The sequence below is a fragment of the Myotis brandtii genome, unplaced genomic scaffold (assembly GCF_000412655.1).
Source record: "Myotis brandtii unplaced genomic scaffold, ASM41265v1 scaffold1229, whole genome shotgun sequence".
Taxonomy (NCBI): domain Eukaryota; kingdom Metazoa; phylum Chordata; class Mammalia; order Chiroptera; family Vespertilionidae; genus Myotis; species Myotis brandtii.
Window position 1 is genome coordinate 378,632 of NW_005354286.1, and position 21,181 is coordinate 399,812.

The 21,181-nt window shown below is 39.5% G+C and overlaps 1 protein-coding gene across 1 annotated transcript; it reads left to right on the forward strand.

The window, feature by feature from the left end:
* Window positions 1-25: 25 nt before the first annotated feature.
* On the forward strand, window positions 26-19,798 carry MED17 (mediator complex subunit 17). Its single transcript, XM_014533741.1, has 12 exons — window positions 26-143; window positions 4,035-4,201; window positions 8,257-8,476; window positions 10,187-10,323; window positions 10,416-10,500; window positions 10,859-11,011; window positions 12,098-12,228; window positions 13,337-13,521; window positions 14,869-15,006; window positions 16,067-16,184; window positions 17,866-18,025; window positions 19,202-19,798. Exons 1-12 carry the CDS (start codon window positions 116-118, stop codon window positions 19,411-19,413), a joined length of 1,734 nt encoding a protein of 577 aa, XP_014389227.1. The 5' UTR covers window positions 26-115; the 3' UTR covers window positions 19,414-19,798.
* The last annotated feature ends 1,383 nt before the right edge of the window (window positions 19,799-21,181 follow it).

The window sequence follows — 21,181 nt, forward strand, 5'->3', positions numbered from 1 at the left end:
CAGGACGACGAGGAAGGTAAGGCCCGGTGCTGCCGCTCGCGTCGTCCGCCGGTTCCGGGCGTCCTGCTCCCCGCCCGGGGAATGCCACCCTGCCTCCTCTTCTGTGCTTCGTGAGATGCTGGGTGTCTTTGTGAAAGTCAGAGGTTTGTATGAAAGTAACGCCCGGTAGAACAGTCACTGTGCTCTTTTTTTTGTTTTGTTTTTGTTAATCCTCACCCGAGGATATTTTATCCATGGATTTTTAGAGACTGGAAAGGAGAGGGAGAGACACACAGAGAGAAACATCGATGTGAGAGAGAGACAGTCAATTGGTTGCCTCCCGCAGGCGCCCCAGGATTGAGCCTGCAACTGAGGCGCCTGCCCTTGACCGGAATCGAACCCGCGACCCTTCAGGCCACAGGCGGATGCTCTAACCACTGAGCAACCAGCCAGGGATCTTTTTTCTTTTTTTTTTAATAGCTGGACAATTTAGGGTTTTTTTTTACTATCAGTACTCCGTATCTTTCTGCAAGTTTCCTTGAGTTGGAGCGTTTGAGACATGTTACTGGTGCAGTGTTTACGTTTTTAATCGAGCTGTTGTCACTTGGCACACTCTGGTTAAGATGTTTCTCTGTGCAGTGTGAATGTTGATAGTAACACCTGTATTGATTGGAGCATGAGATAAAGGTGTAAGTGGTAGACAGCGGCCAAGTCTAGTCGGCCAGGATAAGCATTTGGCTTTTATCAGGACAAAATGGAAGCTTTGGAAGGATTTTAAGTAGACAGATGATTTTGTTTAAAAAGATTACTCAGGATGCTATGTAGTAAATGGAAAACAAAACTGGAAGGAGGGAGGCCAGCTAGAGAATTGTAGAAAAAACATGAGTGGTTTTGGGGTTCTCATGCTTGTCAAGGATAAAAAATATCCACAATTCTTGTTATAGTTGTAGGCAACAGGAGTAGTCATAAACAACGTGAAAAGATAGGTGATGGACTGGGAAAAATATTGGCACCCAGTGGTTAATATCCCTCATATTCAGATTCCCTTCAACCTGCAAAGGAAAAGACAAGTCACGGGAAAAATAAGCCAAAGATATAAACAGTCAGCTCACAGAGGAAAGACCTCAGATCTCTCTAGTAGGGAGAGGCAAGTTAAAACATCATTAAGATACTATTTTCATGCATAAGATTAGCAGAAATTTAAAAGATTGTTAATATCCAGGGTTTGGAATGTGAATTGATAGAGCCTTTTTGGGAAACAATTTGGCAGTTCTGTATGTATCAGAATTTTTATTTTAATAATTTTTTAATTTTATTTTTTAATGTATATTTATTGTTGATAGTATTACAGATATCTCCCATTTACTCCTCTATCCCCCCCCATCCCTCACTCATCTCCCCTGCCCCCCCATCTTTAAATAATTCTTTTTTATTTTATTTTTTAATGTATTTTTATTGTTGATAGTATTACAGATATCTCCCATTTACTCCTCTATCCCCCCCTCCCAACCCTCACTCATCTCCCCCGCGCCCCCATCTTCACCACCCTGTTGGCCATATTCATGGACTATGCATATATGTATATAATTTCTTTGGTTTATCTCTTCCCATCCCCTCAATCCCACATCCAGGTATGTCAGTATGTTCCATGTCTCCCTGCTTCGGGTTCCTACTCAATTCATTTTGTTCATTAGATTCCACAAATAAGTGAGTTCATGTGATATTTCTCTTTCTCAGTTTGGCTTATTAGCATAATATTTTCCAGGCCCATCCATGCTGTCCCAAAGGGTAAGAGATCCCTCTGTTTTACAGCTGCATAATCTTCCATAGTGTAAATGTCCCACAACTTTTTTATCCTTTCATCTACTGATGGGCACTTGGGCTGTTTCCAACTCTTAGCTATTGTTAATAATGCTGCTATGAACATAGGGGTGCATATATTCTTTCTGATTGGTGTTTTGGGGTTTTTACGATGTATTCCCAGAAGTGGGATCGCTGGGTCAAACGGAAGTTCCATTTTTAATTTTTTGAGGAAACTCCATACTGTTTTCTGTAATGGCTGCACCAGTCTGCATTCCCACCAGTATTAAACTAGTGTTCCCTTTTCTCCACATCCTCACCAGCACTTGTTTGTTGATTTTTTTTTTTATGATAGCCATTCTGATAGGTATGAAGTGATAGTTCATTGTGGGTTTTTGTTTGTTTGTTTGTTTGTTTTGTTAATCCTCAGCACATCCTCACCAGCACTTGTTTGTTGATTTTTTTTTAATGATAGCCATTCTGATAGGTATGAGGTGATAGTTCATTGTGGGTTTTTGTTTGTTTGTTTTGTTAATCCTCACCTGAGGATATTTTTCCCATTGATTTTTAGAGCGAGTGGAAGGGAGGGGAAGAGACAGAGAGAAGCATCAATGTAAGAGAGACACATCAATTGGTTGCCTTCCGCTCATGCCCCTACCAGGTCCAGGGATCAAACCTACAAACTTTGATCTGGAATTGAACCCGGGACCCTTCAGTCCACAGGCCGATGTTCTATCCACTGAGCCAAACCGTCCAGGGCTCTCATTGTGGTTTTAATTTGCATTTCTCTGAAGATTGTATGTGTCAGAATTTTTAAATGTGCATCTCTTTTGACCCACTAATATTTCGACTAAAATTTAACCTACACAAAACATAGTACATGTACACAAATGTGTATTCAAGATGTTTACTGCTGCTAGCATTGTTGGATCTAATCTACCTGTCCATTAAATAGGAATGGTTAAACTTATTGTATAGCCATACTTTAGAATATCATACTGTGATAAAAGAATGAAGTAAATCTATATGTGCTGATATGGAAGTGTCTCTAAAACAAATAAGTAGGGGTGGGGCGGGGGAAGCAAGTAATAGAAATATAGGAGTATCTATATATAGAAAAGGCTAATATGCTAAGTGTCCCTCCTACCATCCAACTGGTCACTATGACCCGCACTGACCACCAGGAGGCAGATGCTCAACGCAGGAGCTGCCAAGCTGCAGTGACTTGGCAGCAGCAGTTCTCGGGTGACGCACCCCGAAACTGGAGAGGAAGGAGCTGGAGATTCCTTGCGGCGCTGCGTGACTCTACCTTCGGCCTTGGGTTATATTGTTGCTGGGGCACTGTCGGCCCAAATCTGGTTTACTGCACACTTGCGTTTGCTTTCCACACCCTGTGGGACAGTAACTTTGCAGAGTGCCCTCTTGCACTCCAGGACTCCTTGGGGGATGTTGAGAGCCGGTTTCGGCCCGATCCCCACCTGCTGGAGGGACCCCACTCACTCCTCAGATGCTGGGGAGGGACCACAGGAAGTTGGCTCCAGGGCGTATCGGATCCCCCTCTCCCATTCCCCCCCCGCCAGTCACCTTCTAATTAATTTCCTTTCAATGTGCAGGAATCCATGCACCAGGTCACTAGTATGTATATAAATACACAGAAAAACATGTGGACCGGTACACCCCAACTGCTAATAATGATTACCTTTCAGGGAGGGAGAAAATTAGGGTGGGGAATAAAGGAAAACTTTCACTTTTTACACTGTAACTGTCTATTGTTTGAACTTCATACAATAAGCATGTGTTCATGAAGTTTAATTTTAAAAATGATTAAGAAGTTGGAAGATATGGTAATAGTGCATAATATCTGAATGCTACAATTATAGGCCATTTTTATTTTTGTACTTTCCTATATTTTGGAAATTCTCTATAATTCCTTATTCACATTTTAAAAGCTGGAAGAAAAGGTTACTTAAAAGGCCTGCATAAATTTATAAAGATACTTGAATGCCTATCTGTCATGTTGTAATGTTAGATTTAACCTATGGATATTAGGTATCATTTGTTTTGCCTTTGTAGGAATACTAACTTAAATGTTAAAGATTCACGAAAGGGTAGAGGGCATAGGATAAAAGAGGATACAATTTTGAAATAAAATTTATTATTTCTTCTTTTAGTACTTTAAACCTCTGAATTGGCTTCCTGGCTTCTATTCATTATAACTAATATTCGTGTGTTCCTTTTTTTCTTTTTCTTTTCAGGGTTGGTAAAATTTCAGCCTTCCCTTTGGCCTTGGGACTCAGTGAGGAACAATTTGAGAAGTGCCCTGACAGAGATGTGCGTTCTCTATGATGTTCTCAGTATCGTTAGGGATAAAAAATTTATGACTCTTGATCCCGTTTCTCAAGATGGACTTCCTCCAAAACAGGTATTTGTGGGCTTTAGCTGGATAATGGTACCATTTTGTTAAACCCCAGGATCACTTTTTAGGCTGTGTGCCTACTGTTCCCTTTTCCTTTCATGCAAAATTAAGTCAAGGTGAAGATTTAAAGACTAACTGGCTCAAAACAAAGTCATAAAACTGTATATCCTTTATACTGGTATATTATTTTATTAATATTCCTGTGACCCTTGGAAGAGTTAAGTCTCATTAACAATATAATACTTTAAAGTTTCCCAAATCTTAACAAAGTCTTACAGCCTGCATCGTTAGTCTACAATGTATTAAACAAAAATGTTATGACAGAATGGCTTTGGGGTCAGATGGACCTGGGTTCAAATCCTGCCTCTGCCCTCAATAGCCCTGTGACCTTGAGTAAGTTATTTTCTCAGTTTTTCCTTCTAATCCCTCCCCTCATTTTTAGGGCCTGGTTAGAAAAATTAGAAAAGCCGAATTAATGGAGGATATTGAAAGCAAGGATATTGAGATCTGATGAGTATATTCATGGTTTGAGCATTAGAAGATGAAAGGGATGCGGAAAAAGGGTGAATTGGTGAATGAAGAGTCTGAAATCGGGGAGGTCAGCTGAGAAGGTTTTTAAGGAAAGCAAGCATCAGGACCGTGACCAAGTTAGTGGCGTGGAGAGGAAATAATTAAGTGAATTACTTAATTACTCATGTGGAAATAGTTTCAGAATCTAGAAACATTGGTTTGGAAGACTTCTTAGAAATCATTAAATCTGCTTCCTTCATCTTTCAGAGAGAAAACTAAGCCCAGGGAGTTCAGTGATGTGTTCAGATTGCAGTAAGGCCAGTGGTTAGAGAGCCAAGCTGAGACCTCCAGCACCTCATTCATAGCCCACTGCCTTTTCCACCTCTGTGCTTCTCCCAGAAAGGAGTCACAGGAGTTTCTTGAACTCTTCAGGAACTTAGAATTAAGTTCTCTAACATGATCATTATTGTGGCATAGCTGTGAAACTTTATGATTTTGACTCTTACATAGCCAGAAAACTTTCTGTTTGGAAGTATGTGTGGTTAATGTACTACACAAATTGGTGGTGACTATTGATATGTATGTATGTGTATATAGCACATAGATTTTGATTTCTCATTAGTTTTCCAAAAATTAGCATTCAGTGAAATACGTTTAATATTAATGCTGCTTGGTTTCAATATTCATTTGAAAGGCACTTAGGTAGCTCACTGTAATATAAGATAATTTTACAGCTGTAGTCAGTGGAGTCATTCATTTATTCATTAAATAAAATGTAATGAGCCAGGCATTGTTCTAGGGCCTGTGGATATAATGGTTTCTGCCATCATAGGTTACAATTCAAGTAGGGATTATAGACCTTAATCAGAAGTTTAATAAGTGCCACAAAAGAGTATACACGTGAGTGAGGAGTGTCAAGACACAGGAAAGGAACGGCATACACAAGATAAATACACAGAAAAACATGTGGACCGGTACACCCCAACTGCTAATAATGATTACCTTTCAGGGAGGGAGAAAATTAGGGTGGGGAATAAAGGAAAACTTTCACTTTTTACACTGTAACTGTCTATTGTTTGAACTTCATACAATAAGCATGTGTTCATGAAGTTTAATTTTAAAAATGATTAAGAAGTTGGAAGATATGGTAATAGTGCATAATATCTGAATGCTACAATTATAGGCCATTTTTATTTTTGTACTTTCCTATATTTTGGAAATTCTCTATAATTCCTTATTCACATTTTAAAAGCTGGAAGAAAAGGTTACTTAAAAGGCCTGCATAAATTTATAAAGATACTTGAATGCCTATCTGTCATGTTGTAATGTTAGATTTAACCTATGGATATTAGGTATCATTTGTTTTGCCTTTGTAGGAATACTAACTTAAATGTTAAAGATTCACGAAAGGGTAGAGGGCGTAGGATAAAAGAGGATTCAATTTTGAAATAAAATTTATTATTTCTTCTTTTAGTACTTTAAACCTCTGAATTGGCTTCCTGGCTTCTATTCATTATAACTAATATTCGTGTGTTCCTTTTTTTCTTTTTCTTTTCAGGGTTGGTAAAATTTCAGCCTTCCCTTTGGCCTTGGGACTCAGTGAGGAACAATTTGAGAAGTGCCCTGACAGAGATGTGCGTTCTCTATGATGTTCTCAGTATCGTTAGGGATAAAAAATTTATGACTCTTGATCCCGTTTCTCAAGATGGACTTCCTCCAAAACAGGTATTTGTGGGCTTTAGCTGGATAATGGTACCATTTTGTTAAACCCCAGGATCACTTTTTAGGCTGTGTGCCTACTGTTCCCTTTTCCTTTCATGCAAAATTAAGTCAAGGTGAAGATTTAAAGACTAACTGGCTCAAAACAAAGTCATAAAACTGTATATCCTTTATACTGGTATATTATTTTATTAATATTCCTGTGACCCTTGGAAGAGTTAAGTCTCATTAACAATATAATACTTTAAAGTTTCCCAAATCTTAACAAAGTCTTACAGCCTGCATCGTTAGTCTACAATGTATTAAACAAAAATGTTATGACAGAATGGCTTTGGGGTCAGATGGACCTGGGTTCAAATCCTGCCTCTGCCCTCAATAGCCCTGTGACCTTGAGTAAGTTATTTTCTCAGTTTTTCCTTCTAATCCCTCCCCTCATTTTTAGGGCCTGGTTAGAAAAATTAGAAAAGCCGAATTAATGGAGGATATTGAAAGCAAGGATATTGAGATCTGATGAGTATATTCATGGTTTGAGCATTAGAAGATGAAAGGGATGCGGAAAAAGGGTGAATTGGTGAATGAAGAGTCTGAAATCGGGGAGGTCAGCTGAGAAGGTTTTTAAGGAAAGCAAGCATCAGGACCGTGACCAAGTTAGTGGCGTGGAGAGGAAATAATTAAGTGAATTACTTAATTACTCATGTGGAAATAGTTTCAGAATCTAGAAACATTGGTTTGGAAGACTTCTTAGAAATCATTAAATCTGCTTCCTTCATCTTTCAGAGAGAAAACTAAGCCCAGGGAGTTCAGTGATGTGTTCAGATTGCAGTAAGGCCAGTGGTTAGAGAGCCAAGCTGAGACCTCCAGCACCTCATTCATAGCCCACTGCCTTTTCCACCTCTGTGCTTCTCCCAGAAAGGAGTCGCAGGAGTTTCTTGAGCTCTTCAGGAACTTAGAATTAGGTCCTCTAACATGATCAAAGGATTATTGTGGCATTTCTGTGAAACTTTATGATTTTGACTCTTACATAGCCAGAACAGGAGTTTCTTGAACTCTTCAGGAACTTAGAATTAAGTTCTCTAACATGATCATTATTGTGGCATAGCTGTGAAACTTTATGATTTTGACTCTTACATAGCCAGAAAACTTTCTGTTTGGAAGTATGTGTGGTTAATGTACTACACAAATTGGTGGTGACTATTGATATGTATGTATGTGTATATAGCACATAGATTTTGATTTCTCATTAGTTTTCCAAAAATTAGCATTCAGTGAAATACGTTTAATATTAATGCTGCTTGGTTTTAATATTCATTTGAAAGGCACTTAGGTAGCTCACTGTAATATAAGATAATTTTACAGCTGTAGTCAGTGGAGTCATTCATTTATTCATTAAATAAAATGTAATGAGCCAGGCATTGTTCTAGGGCCTGTGGATATAATGGTTTCTGCCATCATAGGTTACAATTCAAGTAGGGATTATAGACCTTAATCAGAAGTTTAATAAGTGCCACAAAAGAGTATACACGTGAGTGAGGAGTGTCAAGACACAGGAAAGGAACGGCATACACAAGAGGGAGGGAGCCTACCCGAGGCTGGGCAGAGTGATGCAGGGGTCAGTTCAGATGAGTAGCCCACTGTGCTGTTTTTGGTTTAATGTAAGTCTTTATTTGAATTGACCAAAGAAATGGGTTAAGGTTATATTATTATGTGTATTTTCCCCCTCTTTGCTTTAATTTAGGAATCTCTTTAGTAGGTATGTTGTTACTGAGAAAATGTGTAATTTTCAAATCATTTAAAAATAATACAGAATTACACTTTTGGATTGTTTTTGGTAGAATCCTCAGACGTTACAGTTGATATCTAAAAAGAAGTCACTTGCTGGAGCAGCACAAATCCTATTGAAGGGCGCAGAAAGACTGACTAAATCAGTTACCGAAAATCAAGAAAATAAGCTACAAAGAGACTTCAACTCTGAGCTGCTGAGATTAAGACAACACTGGAAACTTAGAAAAGTTGGAGATAAAATTCTTGGAGATCTCAGCTATAGAAGTGCAGGTATAGATTACTGTTAAAAACTGTGCTTTTAAACTAAAGTTTGTAAAAATAAGATACAGAATTGATTGTATTGTTACATATCCTATATAATAAAGAGCTAATATGCTAAATAGACCAAACAGCAGAAGGACCTTCTGGATGAAGCCAGAGCTGCAAGGGCCAGGGCAGCCAGGGCTGCGAGGGCCAAGCCCCTTGCACGAATTTCGTGCATCGGACCTCTAGTTCTATAATATGTTGTGTCTCAGTTACATGTTACATATTAAAGTTTTAATTTCTGTAAATTTAGCCTGAAGAAGCTAAATTACTTTTATAGCCTTAGATAAATATATATAAACTAGAGGCCCGTTGCACAAGATTTGTGCACTCGGAAGCAGGGGGGTCCCTCAGCCTGGCCAGCACCCTCTCATAGTACGGGAGCCCTCAGGGATGTCCAACTAACGGGGAGCAGGCCTAAGCAGACAGTCGGACATCTATAGCACTGTGACTGTTGAGCTAATAATAGTAGAGATGAATATATGTTTTTTAATTTGTTTATTTGAGAGAGATAGGAAGGGAGAGAGAGAGAGACAACAATTTGTTGTTTTCACTTATTTACGCCTTCATTGGTTGATTCTTGTATGTGCCCTGACAGGTGATCGAACCCTCAACCTTGATACTCTAACCAACTGAGCTACTCGGCCAGGGCGAGTAGATCAGTATTTTAAAAGGATTAATTTGCCAGAGCAAGTCAGCATTATTCTAAAATTAAAGGAAGGTAGATTGAGGTGGTTAAGTCAAATATTGGAGGACCTGTATGCCTCAGCATTGCTGTGAATTGGGAAATTTTGAATTCTGAAGGCAAAATCCCATTACAAAGATGAATTCAAGATGATAAGACATTTTTACATTTTATTAGGCAGTCTGTAGAAGCTGTACTTCTAGCTGTGGGTGTTGTAAGTTCTTTCCAACAAATTATGTGCAACTACTTTACCCAATTTCTCTCTGTGGGACAGTCACACATGATTATAAAAGGATTTGATTACATTCGCTTCTAATTGCAAGAAGATCTTGACCATCCTCCCTTGTTATAAAACAGCAATTACTTGTAATCACCCACTCTTGACATAATACAGCCGTCAAAACAACTTACTGAAACTTTTGCACTGAACAAAAAAACATGAAAAAACCTAGTATACGCACTGTCCTTTTGTCCTTCTCTTGCTGGATTTAGAACACTTCAGTTGCAATCTGATTCTAGAGGCCGAGCTCCAAAAGTATTTAATCTCCAAGGAGTACATTCATTTTGCCTAGCCGCGTGCCTCAGTGGTTAAGCATTGGGCTATGAACCAGGAGGTCACGATTTGATTCCCTGTTAGGGCACATACCCAGATTGCAGGCTTGATTCCCAATAAAATATATATATATTTTAAAAAGAAGTATATTCATTTTATCAAAATTCCATTGGAATAAAACAATTTGGATGAAGTTTGTATTATAATGATAGCATTAGACTACACAGAGTGTTATTTTTTTTAAGGTAAATAAAACTTTTCTCCTGCTTTCTTTCTTCCCTTTGCTCACTACCCCTTCCTCTTTTCCCCTGAACACATGTTTTGGTGGGAACTTAATTTATGATTCAATGATGTGGATGTGAAATATTACTTTATACTTAATAATGTATGTTAAATGTGTTCATTGCTTTTTACTCTCCTATTTTTAATACCCTACTAGGATCTCTCTTTCCCCATCATGGTACATTTGAGGTAATAAAGAATACAGATATTGATCTAGATAAGAAGATACCTGAAGATTACTGTCCCCTGGATGTTCAAATTCCAAGTGATTTAGAGGGATCTGCATATATTAAGGTATTTGTCAGAGTATTTTTCAAGTAATTTCTTATTAATAGCCCAGAGACTAATTTGCTAACATTTGTGTATGTGTTTTTATTGTCATACAGGTTTCCATTCAAAAACAGGCTCCAGACATAGGTGATCTGGGCACGGTTAACCTCTTCAAACGGCCTTTGCCCAAATCCAAACCAGGTATAGTTATGTTCTATCCTCTAACTTTTAGTCTTAACTGAGCTTAAACATACAAATAAACTAAAGATAAATATAGATAGGAAAAATAAGTATTTTGGAGTAAGAACAAGTAGAAATGTACTATTTATAATTTCTTAATTAACCATTAGTAAAGAGCTGTGTACTCTTTTTTTAAAGATTAAACTTATTTACCAGTTTTCTTTACGTAAAAGAAGTAATAATTTCTGTATTTTGGAAAGTATATGCTGCAATATAATGTTTCTGAACTTCTGTTATATGTATTCAGATCACCATTTAAACTAGTTAATGCATAATATACTTAGATAATTTACATATGTATATGTCTTCTGTCTTTCAGGTTCCCCACATTGGCAGACGAAATTAGAAGCAGCACAAAATGTTCTCTTGTGTAAAGAAATTTTTGCACAGCTCTCTCGGGAAGCTGTTCAAATTAAATCACAGATCCCTCACATTGTGGTGAAAAACCAGATCATCTCTCAGCCCTTTCCAAGTATGAGCAGCCAACCCTTTCGAGATTTATAAGTAGGACTTTGTGGTTTGGGGAACAAGATAAAGAGTTGTCAAAGGAACAGTAAGAGCAAAGAGGTGGTGTGCTGTCCATAAGGGCAGCTGGGAAAGCATGCAACAGAAGCCACACTACTGATTCTATGGCCTAAATCAGGGGTCCTCAAACTTTTTAAACAGGGGGCCAGTTCACTGTCCCTCAGACCGTTGGAGGGCCGGACTATAGTTTAAAAAAAAACTATGAACAAATTCCTATGCACACTGCACATATCTTATTTTGAAGTAAAAAAACAAAACAGGAACAAATACAATATTTGTATTTGCATGTGGCCCGCGGGCCGTAGTTTGAGGACCCCTGGCCTAAATAGTGGAACTCCAGATTTTAAACAGCGCGTGTTCAAACTTTGCACCAGCAAGGCCATTATTCAGCCACAGTTGCTTTGAGGTGTCTCTGCTAACGCCATGCGTCAAAGACTTTTCAGGGATCCTGCCTTATTGTCTGAGATGTCACTTAGAAAATGCTTAATCTATTAAGTACCCATATTTCTGAATTTGTGGAAATTAGTTTTAATTATATGTTTAAAAGGCAGTTAGATTTCCCCTGGTCATCAGTTTGTAGTTAGCTGGGCACTTGTTTTTTACATGAATTCTGAGGAGTATCTTCCTAGATCTGCCAAGGGAATGGGTTTTAGGAATGAAAATCTTCATCCTGGTTCCCTTCATCCTGGAAGCAGGGAAGAGTATCTCTCGCCTCATTAGTAAGACCAGATACCAACTCTGTTGGGTTTCTTTTTTTTAGTTATCATTTTTTTAATTTAAAGGGAAGAAGAAACAAATTAATTAATATATAGCTTCTGTTCACCTGTCTTTAGCCACAGCTCAAGGTCAACAGAATTTGAATTGTTAAAATACATGGTAGTTTATTGCATTCATGAATAGTCATTTTGAAGCCTCCTCTTTAAGTTTAGAATGTATCTTTTGAGAATGGGCTGTGGTTATACTTTATAAAGACAGGTTGTGCCTTTTCATAGATGAGATTATTTATATCTGTTCTACTTCTTTTTATAAATAGGCTTGCAGTTATCAATTTCTTTGTGCCATTCCTCAAATGACAAGAAATCCCAAAAATTTGCTACAGAGAAGCAAAGTCCGGAGGACCACCTTTATGTCCTAGAGCATAATTTGCATCTACTGATTAGAGAGGTAATGAAATAAATACTTTCGTTTGCATTGCGGTGAGCATGTCCAGGGAAGTGAATACACACAAGCTCCCCCCTGCCACGTCCTCATTAATCACATAACAATGACATTCACTGTCTGTGATGAGAAAGATTTTTGCTATATGCTTGGGGAATATAGAGATGATCAGAATACAGTCTCTGTTCCCTAGCATAGCTGCTAGTGGTAGAAAGATACCACATGTTTTATAGGGAGGTATAAGAAACGCATATTAGCCCTAACCGGTTTGGCTCAGTGGATAGAGCGTTGGCCTGCGGACTGAAAGGTCCCAGGTTCGATTCCGGTCAAGGGCATGTACCTTGGTTGCAGGCACATCCCCAGTAGGAGGTGTGCAGGAGGCAGCTGATCGATGTTTCTCTCTCATCGATATTTCTAACTCTCTATCCCTCTCCCTTCCTCTCTGTAAAAAATCAATAAAATATATTTTTTTAAAAAAAAGAAAGAAACGCATGTTAAAGGGCGCAGAGGGAAGAATGATTCTGATTGGGTGATCAGGATAAATGACTTGCCAGAGCCTGAACAGGATAGTCCTGCTGTCTCGGGATATATACCACTTACAGGCCATCTAAAACTGTGTTTCCAGAGTGCTGGTTCACAGTTTAGGCCAATTTCAAAAGAACCCCTGAGAAACTTTTAATAGAAATATACATGCAGCCTCCCCTACTTCATCCCTGCGCCTGGTTCAGTTGTTTGTAATGGTATGAGAATCAGTCTTCTTTCCAATGTCCGCAGGTGGCTCTGTAGGAGCCAGGTTTGGGAGCCTCTAATTGAGGGTATAGTGGACTAACTAGTACTGATCGCATGTGTTCTATTGTGAGATCTACTGAAGAATACTTGGTCTTGTACTTTAAAACTTCTAAAATAAAATAAAAAACAGCTTGAGAGGGACCCTTCTCTTTACAGACTCGTTACACATGGCCTCGGTGTTAGCATTTATCTGTGTGCCAAGACTGCCTATGTGGTTCAGATCCATTGCTTTCATGTTTCCAAATGTGAGCTGTTCTTTGACTGAGCACTGTGTAGTCATTAATATGTGGGTAATGATCGTGTATAACAACTGTTATTGTTACAGTTTCATAAACAGACCTTGAGTTCCGTCATGATGCCTCATCCAGCAAGTGCACCTTTCGGCCACAAGAGAATGAGACTTTCCGGTCCTCAAGCTTTTGATAAAAATGAAATCAGTTCTCTACAGTCCAGTGAAGGGCTTCTGGAAAAAATAATTAAACAAGCAAAGCATATTTTTCTGAGGAGTAGGTAAGGTTGAGTGAAGTTACTGCACTCGCGCGCGCACGTGTGTTTGTGTGTGTGTGTGTGTGTGTGTGTGTGTGTGTGTGTGTTTTGAAACCACAGCCTTTTTTCCTTTATTATTTATCTCACGTGTTATTTTGGAAATGCTTTAACCTTTCTTCTCAGGGAAAGGAAGGTGGCTGCAGTGTGAGAGTTTATGATCATAAATGGTCCTGTCAAGTTTGGGGAAGACTCAGATCCATGGCCCATGTAACTTAGTATATTTTTTCTAACATGCTGGGGTTGTGGGCTCTATCCCCTTGATCCCCAGTAGGGGGCGTGCAGGGGGCAGCCGATTGATGTTTCTTTCCTTCCCTTCCCCTCTCTCTAAAATCAATAAAAACGTATTTTTTAAAAAAGTATAAAGGGAAGATTACTGGCTCTGGAGTTAGACTCCAGGTTTTGTACCCTGGCTCACAGCTCTGTAACCTTGGAGCACATTACCTAACATCGCTACACTGCTCTTTTTTCTTCTGAAAAATGGAGCTAATAATAGTACCTACTTCACAAGGTTGTTAGTAAGATTAAGTTATATAATTCATGAAAACACTTATAATATTTGCTACATAATTAGCTCTTGAGGAATCTTAGTTCTCATTCATTCCTATTTTTCCTGGAGTATAAGATTTTAATTATGCAAAATGTTTTTCTAGCTTCTCATGCAAATAATTACAATTCCATTACAGCATGGGTATGTCCCAAGTCATTTGTTAGCAGAGATCAAGTATTAATATTTATGAATGATTATATTATTTTTAGAGCTGAGATTAGTACCCAACAAGTCTCCTTCTCGCTGTGTTCTGATAAGATTTCCTGGGTGGGAGCCCTAGCCGGCTTGGCTCAGTGGATAGAGCATCGGCCTACAGACTGAAGGGTCCAAGGTTCGATTCCGGCCAAGGGCACATGCCTGGGTTGTGGGCTCCATCCCCAGTGTGGGGTGTGCAGGAGGCAGCCAATCAATGTTTCTCTCTCATCATTGATGTTTCTATCTCTCTCCTTCTCACTTCCTCTCTGAAATCAATAAAGAAATATATTTTTTAAAAAAAGATTTCCTGGGTGGGAGGAAGCAAGTGGAGTTAAAAGGAACGAGCCTGAGCATGAGAGTGGCCTGCAGTGTGAGGCTGAGAACCAGCACTTCAGAGTGATGTGAAGGAGGGCCCCATGACAGCCGGCCTTGCTGTAAAGTCTGTGCTTTCAGACGGTGGTATTTTTAAAATGTCATCTGGTTTTCAAATCTCCATAAATTGATAAATGGTTTGTAATCTTGTTTTATATGGTGGCTTTTACAAAATTTTTACTTCTTTTCTTTAAAAGGACTGCTGCTGCAACCATCAGCTTAGCAAGTCGCATTGAGGACCCTCAGATACAGGCTCACTGGTCAAATATTAATGATGTTTATGAATCTAGTGTGAAAGTCTTAATCACGTCACAAGGTTATGAACAAATATGCAAGTAAGTGTCAAAAATAAGTTCTTCATTTGGAAGAAATACGGCAAACTTTAATTAATAAAAATTATAATTTTATGTAGACAATTGCCAAAATGTTTTATTCCTAAATATTTACTGTAAAATAAAATGTGGTACTATCAAATGTGGGAATGTATAGTGCTACTTTTTCTGCATTTGTTCATCTAGATTATTTGACTTGGGGTAGTTTTGGTTTCTTGTACATGTCATGTGCTAGCAATTTGTACGTTGGTTTGGAAAAGTGTTGTGATCAGAGTGTTAGTTATTGTCTGTTTTATGAGGGTTTTTTTGTTTGATCTAAACCAAGTTAATAGTGTCCATAATCTGACTTGTTTGCTGATTATTTCAGGAGAGGGTGAAGAGTTAACAAAAACTTTTCCCTTTCTATATGAGAATTTGACCTTTGGTTAATTCTCTCGCTCTAGTCCCCTAGTAACCTGATAAGGAAAATGCCATCTGTGTTACTAAGCAACATTGCTTATGGCAAAATGATTGATCTCACATTAAGAAATGGATTGAGACTGGGAGGAATTATCAATACCCGACAGGAATGCCTGTGGATGTCCATGGATGGGGTGGCTTGTGAAACTGGGCAGTTAGTGTCTATTGTGAGGATCCTGGAAACATGCCTGTGGAGTTGTACAAGTGAGCGTGGCTCCTGTTGCATCTGAAGTTTGTAAGTCAAGGAAGGTACCACACATACCCTGCGTGGACCTCACCTCGTTCAGCCAGGTGTGCCGCTGCTGCGCTGACAGCTGCATGTCCTGCTGCAAGGACTGCCACAGGGGGAGCAGCCGACGTTGGCCAGCTGGCAAGCACGGCTCCTCTCCTGTGCCCTTCGTAGACTGGTGCTCAGTGTAGCCTGTGGTGGTCTGCCTGACTCTGATGGTTCAGTTGAACCTAAGAAAGCTCCCCACCCCATGGGTGCTGGTGTAGGTTATCAAAAGTGTCGGCTATTTTCTTTTTCTATGATAAGGGTTAATGTTTGTGGCACTGACAAGGTAATTTGGAACATTTCTGATTTTTAGTATATGTGTCTATCAAGGTCCATTCAGCTGCAGTTGAACATTGGAGTTGAGCAGATCCGCGTGGTACACAGAGATGGAAGAGTAATCACGCTGTCGCACCAGGAGCAGGAGCTGCAGGACTTCCTTCTGTCTCAGGTGAGAGGTGCAGACTACAAGTCCTGAGCCCCTACTTCCCATAACCACTTAACGACCAGAGTGGGTAAGAAGGGGGAATAGTAAATTATAAAAAGAAAACCATTTTTTCTGCCTTCTTCTAGTGCATATCTTACAATCTATTGTTTAGTTGAAAGTGTTGATAAATATTCTAGATTTGTTTCCACTTAGTGTGTGTTGAAGAGAAAGGATCAGGCCTGAAACTGTCAAACTTCCTCATGTTTACCCTCCAGGGCCACATGGTGGTGGAGAGGTATTAACCCAAGAAAACCAGAGAAAGCGAGATTAGGTCAAAACCATAGTAACCATTAGCCATAATATTAAATGGAGTATTTAACCGTAAGCCGTATGAAAGCGTTCCCCATGTTAAGGGGCGGTATGAAAGTGCTGGGGTCTAGTCCTAGCTCCACCACACACTTGCTCTGTGACACTGGACAAACTTCCAGACTTTTAACAAGCGTAAAGTAACAACAGTATCTTCCTTACCTTCCTGGAATTGTGATGATCCAGATACTATATTTTCATATAAAATTCCAAAAAATACTGATGCTCTCCATCCTCGAAGCAATAACATTAGACACTGACTTGCGTCTTTGGTGCCAAGTAAATGAAATGCATTTGTGAGGAATGGCAGGTCTTGGTGGATTACATCTAAAATGGCTTTGGCCAACTTAGGCACATGCACAGAGATGTATTGGAGGGCTACTGGGTAGATCCCAGGATCAGTGGGGAGTCTAGAGACAAGGCTTGCAAATGGAGAGGGAGCAGAGGAAGCTAGATGGTGAGACCCACAGCCAGGGCAGTGCCACTGCTGCCATCCTGACACTACTCCTCCCGGCTGGTGGCAGAATGTACTCAAACTGCCCCTGCGACTCAGTCAGGGTCCTAACAGGCAACACGTGGCACACTCCGGGAGGGTTTATTTATAAGGATCGATTTACAAAAGTGGGGATACAGGAGAGCCACCAGGGAAAGTGGTAGCCTGCTGCTAGTGGTAATCATGTAACCAGGCCAGTGGGCCAAAGGGATAGAGGAGGGACAAGTAATAGGAACCCTACGGGGATAGTCACGTAGAACAGAGCACCTTGAGAAGACCAGCAGCCTTTTATCACTGGATACAACAAGCCTAGACAACCTCACAGGAAAGGTACCAGGAGAATAAATACCCTGACCCCACTCTCTTCCCTGCCATCCTGCCGGTTCTCATTACCTGGGTGGCTCCCACTATCTGAGCCCAACCTAGAACCAGAGGACCTGGAAAGCTGTTAACGTAACCATAGAGGTCAGGCTCCGGGGCAGAGTAGGCTGGAGTAGACTTGAAGGGTGAATGGAAGATACTCAGCACGCCCTGCCACCTTGGATGTTGCTCCACATGTAGTGATCCAGATGGGAGCATCCAGCTGGTCATGTGCCTGGCCTCAAGCTGCCAGTAGACAGGGAAAGAGAGCATCAGGCTATTTTAGCTTCTGCAGTGGAAGCGGGGGTGGGGTGGGGGTCCTCGCCCTCCCCCCAGTAGTCACACACAGGAGGATTCCTCATTCATGACATAGGGTTCCTGTGCTAGGCAGTGAAAACCCCACCAAAAGTTTACAATCATAACGTCAGGTCACTGCAAAGTAAATGTCCATGCCGATGTCAATAAAGCGTCCTTTTTCATTCACAGATGTCGCAGCATCAGGTGCATGCAGTTCAGCAGCTAGCCAAGGTCATGGGCTGGCAAGTTCTGAGTTTCAGTAATCACGTGGGGCTTGGGCCCATAGAGAGCATTGGCAATGCCTCCGCTATAACAGTGGCCTCCCCAAGTGGTGACTATGCTATTTCAGGTACTTTTACTTCTTTGGCAGTTTGGCCTTAATTAGCTTTAATAGTTAATGTACTAAGAGTAATTTATCTCTGCAATGAGTGAGTTCATGTAGTAGTGGTACTGAACAGTTTCTGATCATAGCTGTTTTTCAGAGCAACAGATTATAACTTCTCTTTCAGTAGTTATCAAAATTGTTTGCTTGCAACAAACACGTTTTCCTGAGAGAACATCTGAAGACTGCCATCACCATTGTTACTCCTGCAGCTCGAAATCTTTAATGGAAAAGAGCTTTTTAAAAATGTACTGCTATAGATTTGGGAAGAATGGTATCTGATCCTAAAGATGGTAAAGGGACGGCTAAGAGAGGAATAGGTGTTTTATTAAGCACTTGCTGTGAGTCAGGCACTTTAACAAGCACTTACACTTATTATCTAGTTGACAATTATATTTGGAGTGCTTATGGTTTTCCAGACTTAAAGCGGTCTTTTTTAATACCTGCTCTAAATATTTGAAAGAGTGGGTAGTTACAAGTTTTTCCCCACAGAATCACAGCTTGTGTATCTACAAGCTTGGTATTGCTAGATCTTTATTAATAAAAATTTCAAAATACGCTATTCTTCTTCCCTAAGTAATAGTTAAAGCCTCATTAACCTAGAGTTCTTAATTCAAAATCATCTTTCTTTCATCCTTCCTTGTCCTGATTTGAACATTTGAGTTTCATTATATATTTGGTGCATACTAATAAACTCATTGAATGATTGGATTATTAAAGTTTTAGAATCAATTCTGAAAATATCCTATATAGTAAAGAGCTAATATGCTAATTAGACTGGACAGCGGAATGACCTTCCAGAACGACCAGTGGGTGGGGCCTCGAGGCAGCCAGGGCCGCCAGGGCCGAGCCCCTTGTGCAAATTTCGTGCATCGGGCCTCTAGTATAGGACATTTGACTTTCCTAAGCCAAAATTCACCTTGCCACATCTTTATAGCACATATAGCAATTCATGAGTATTTATACCAGCCTACTATCCACAAATTAGTAAATTAGTTTTAAGTATATTGAAACTGAAAAGCACTTTTAAACAGAATTTTCAAGTTGGTAACAGACAAGCTTTTTGTAATCATGGTAGAATGTACAATCTACGTTTTCTATTTTGGAAAAATAGTGTATTGATATTTTGGTTATGCTCCACAGTGCGCAATGGCCCTGAAAGTGGCAGCAAGATTATGGTTCAGTTTCCACGTAACCAGTGTAAAGACCTCCCAAAAAGTGATGTTCTACAAGATAGCAAATGGAATCATCTGCGTGGCCCATTCAAAGAAGTTCAGTGGAATAAAATGGAAGGTCGAAACTTTGTGTATAAAATGGAGCTGCTTATGTCTGCTCTGAGCCCTTGTCTACTATGATTTTCTTCCAGAAGTTTCCAGAATTTTTTTCCAGGGAAGTTTCCAGAAACTTTGACATGAGGTATTTGCAGATCAAATACAAGCAAAAGGAAGAGAAATCTTCCAAAGAAGCAGTTTTTTTAAAATGGTAATTGGCAAACGTTTACTTAGCATTTTGGAACCTTCACTTTATAAGTGACAAATGCTTTGTGGAAATTTATGTACAGTTAGTTATAGGGTATACAGTATGGGGAAATGTAAAATAATACTATTTTTATGCAGTTAACTTGAAATGTTACTAACTTATGGGTTTGAATTTGCTTTTTAAAACATTCATTTGATGTTGACACCAAATAAAACATATGGTTAAAAATTCCAGATACTTTCTGAATTTTAACAGCCTAAAGGAGTTGTGTCTTTAATCGATGGTCTCAGTCCACAATTTGTTAAAAGAAAGATTGCTTAAGAATATTTAAACACTATGGCACAGCTTTCATACTGGAATTCACTAGACAGACCCTCTGCCTGAAGTGTAACAAAGTACATGCCAACCAAAGGAGCCTGCCCGCCCCCCCCCCCCCTCTTCCCTACCAAAGCTATTAAACCGAGCACTGGTCTTCTAACGGGCCCCTTCCTCCAGAGGTCTTCTGTATGCATGCGAGGGTCTAAGGAATGGGCGCCATGAGGACTTTCTCAGCTTTGAGACTTTCTTCCTTGGATCGCTTTTTGGTCCTCACTCCCTGCGAGAGGGCATGCTCCTGCCTCGCCCTGCCTCTGGGACTCCAGCCTTCACCCAGTGGCCCTGGATCGCTTCTTTCAGTTAAAGTCTGGCCCTGTCGTCTGCTATCAGTTCTCTGCTTTTTTCATAGGGCAAATACTAATGGATTAATGGATTACATTTTACAAGTAACATGTGTGCATTCTTGGAAATAGTGCCGCAAACCTCACATGCCTGAGAAACTTCCCTTAAGAGATTTAGGCTAATGGGCCTTTTGGTACCACTATAAATAATATACAGATAGTGGTTTCTTTATGAGTACAGCTTTCAATTTTTAAAGGATACTCTTAATAATTTATAACATGACTTTTAAAAGTTACTTTTAAAAGTTCTTTGTATTTCTCCATTTTTTCCTTTTAAAAGAAAAATGGAGTTTGTCAGCCATAAAATACCATAACACCTCCATGTTTTGCTTTTTTTTTCCCTCCTTTCTGATCAAGGTACAGCTATCCATGGAAATTGAAATAGTTGGTAAGAATCTGCAGTTAATTATTTTAAAACTCTTTGGTGCTTCATAATTATGGTGGCCCACAAAAGTTGCCTTAACTAATTTTACCAAGTTCTCCTGTACAGTTCGTCTCACATGAGGAGTCTTACGTGATTTTGAAAAGCTCACACTGTAGTGCAGTGAACCTCAAATTTTCATCAAAGAACTAGCTTTTAATAAACTACCAAAAACTTCCATCCATGCAAATTGATACTTTGAAAAATATAATAAAAATGAATCACTAGGAAATTTAAATTTAAAAAAGATACAGCATAAAGCTTCCCTTTTATTATAAAAGACAAAATGGCTATCAGGTATAAAAATTTCTAGGTGCTTTATTTTCTGTTCCCATGATTATCTTGTCATGAGCCGGTAACAGGACCACACTTGAGTCCTCATGAGAACACATGCACAGATATTACCACCTGTTCTTTTAAGCTTTGTCTGAGGAATAACTGAAAAACCAATGTGGTCCTCATATGTCTCCCTTTCCCCGATATTTTAAGGCATTATTTATTTATTTA

What these genes read in the sequence shown, in the direction of transcription:
- MED17 (XM_014533741.1), top strand. Translation starts at nt 116, where the DNA reads ATGCTGGGTGTCTTTGTGAAAGTCAGAG. An exon ending in AGGGATCTGCATATATTAAG is followed by an intron (nt 10,324 to 10,415) that starts GTATTTGTCAGA and finishes ATTGTCATACAG; the next exon opens with GTTTCCATTCAAAAACAGGC. An exon ending in TGCATCTACTGATTAGAGAG is followed by an intron (nt 12,229 to 13,336) that starts GTAATGAAATAA and finishes TTATTGTTACAG; the next exon opens with TTTCATAAACAGACCTTGAG.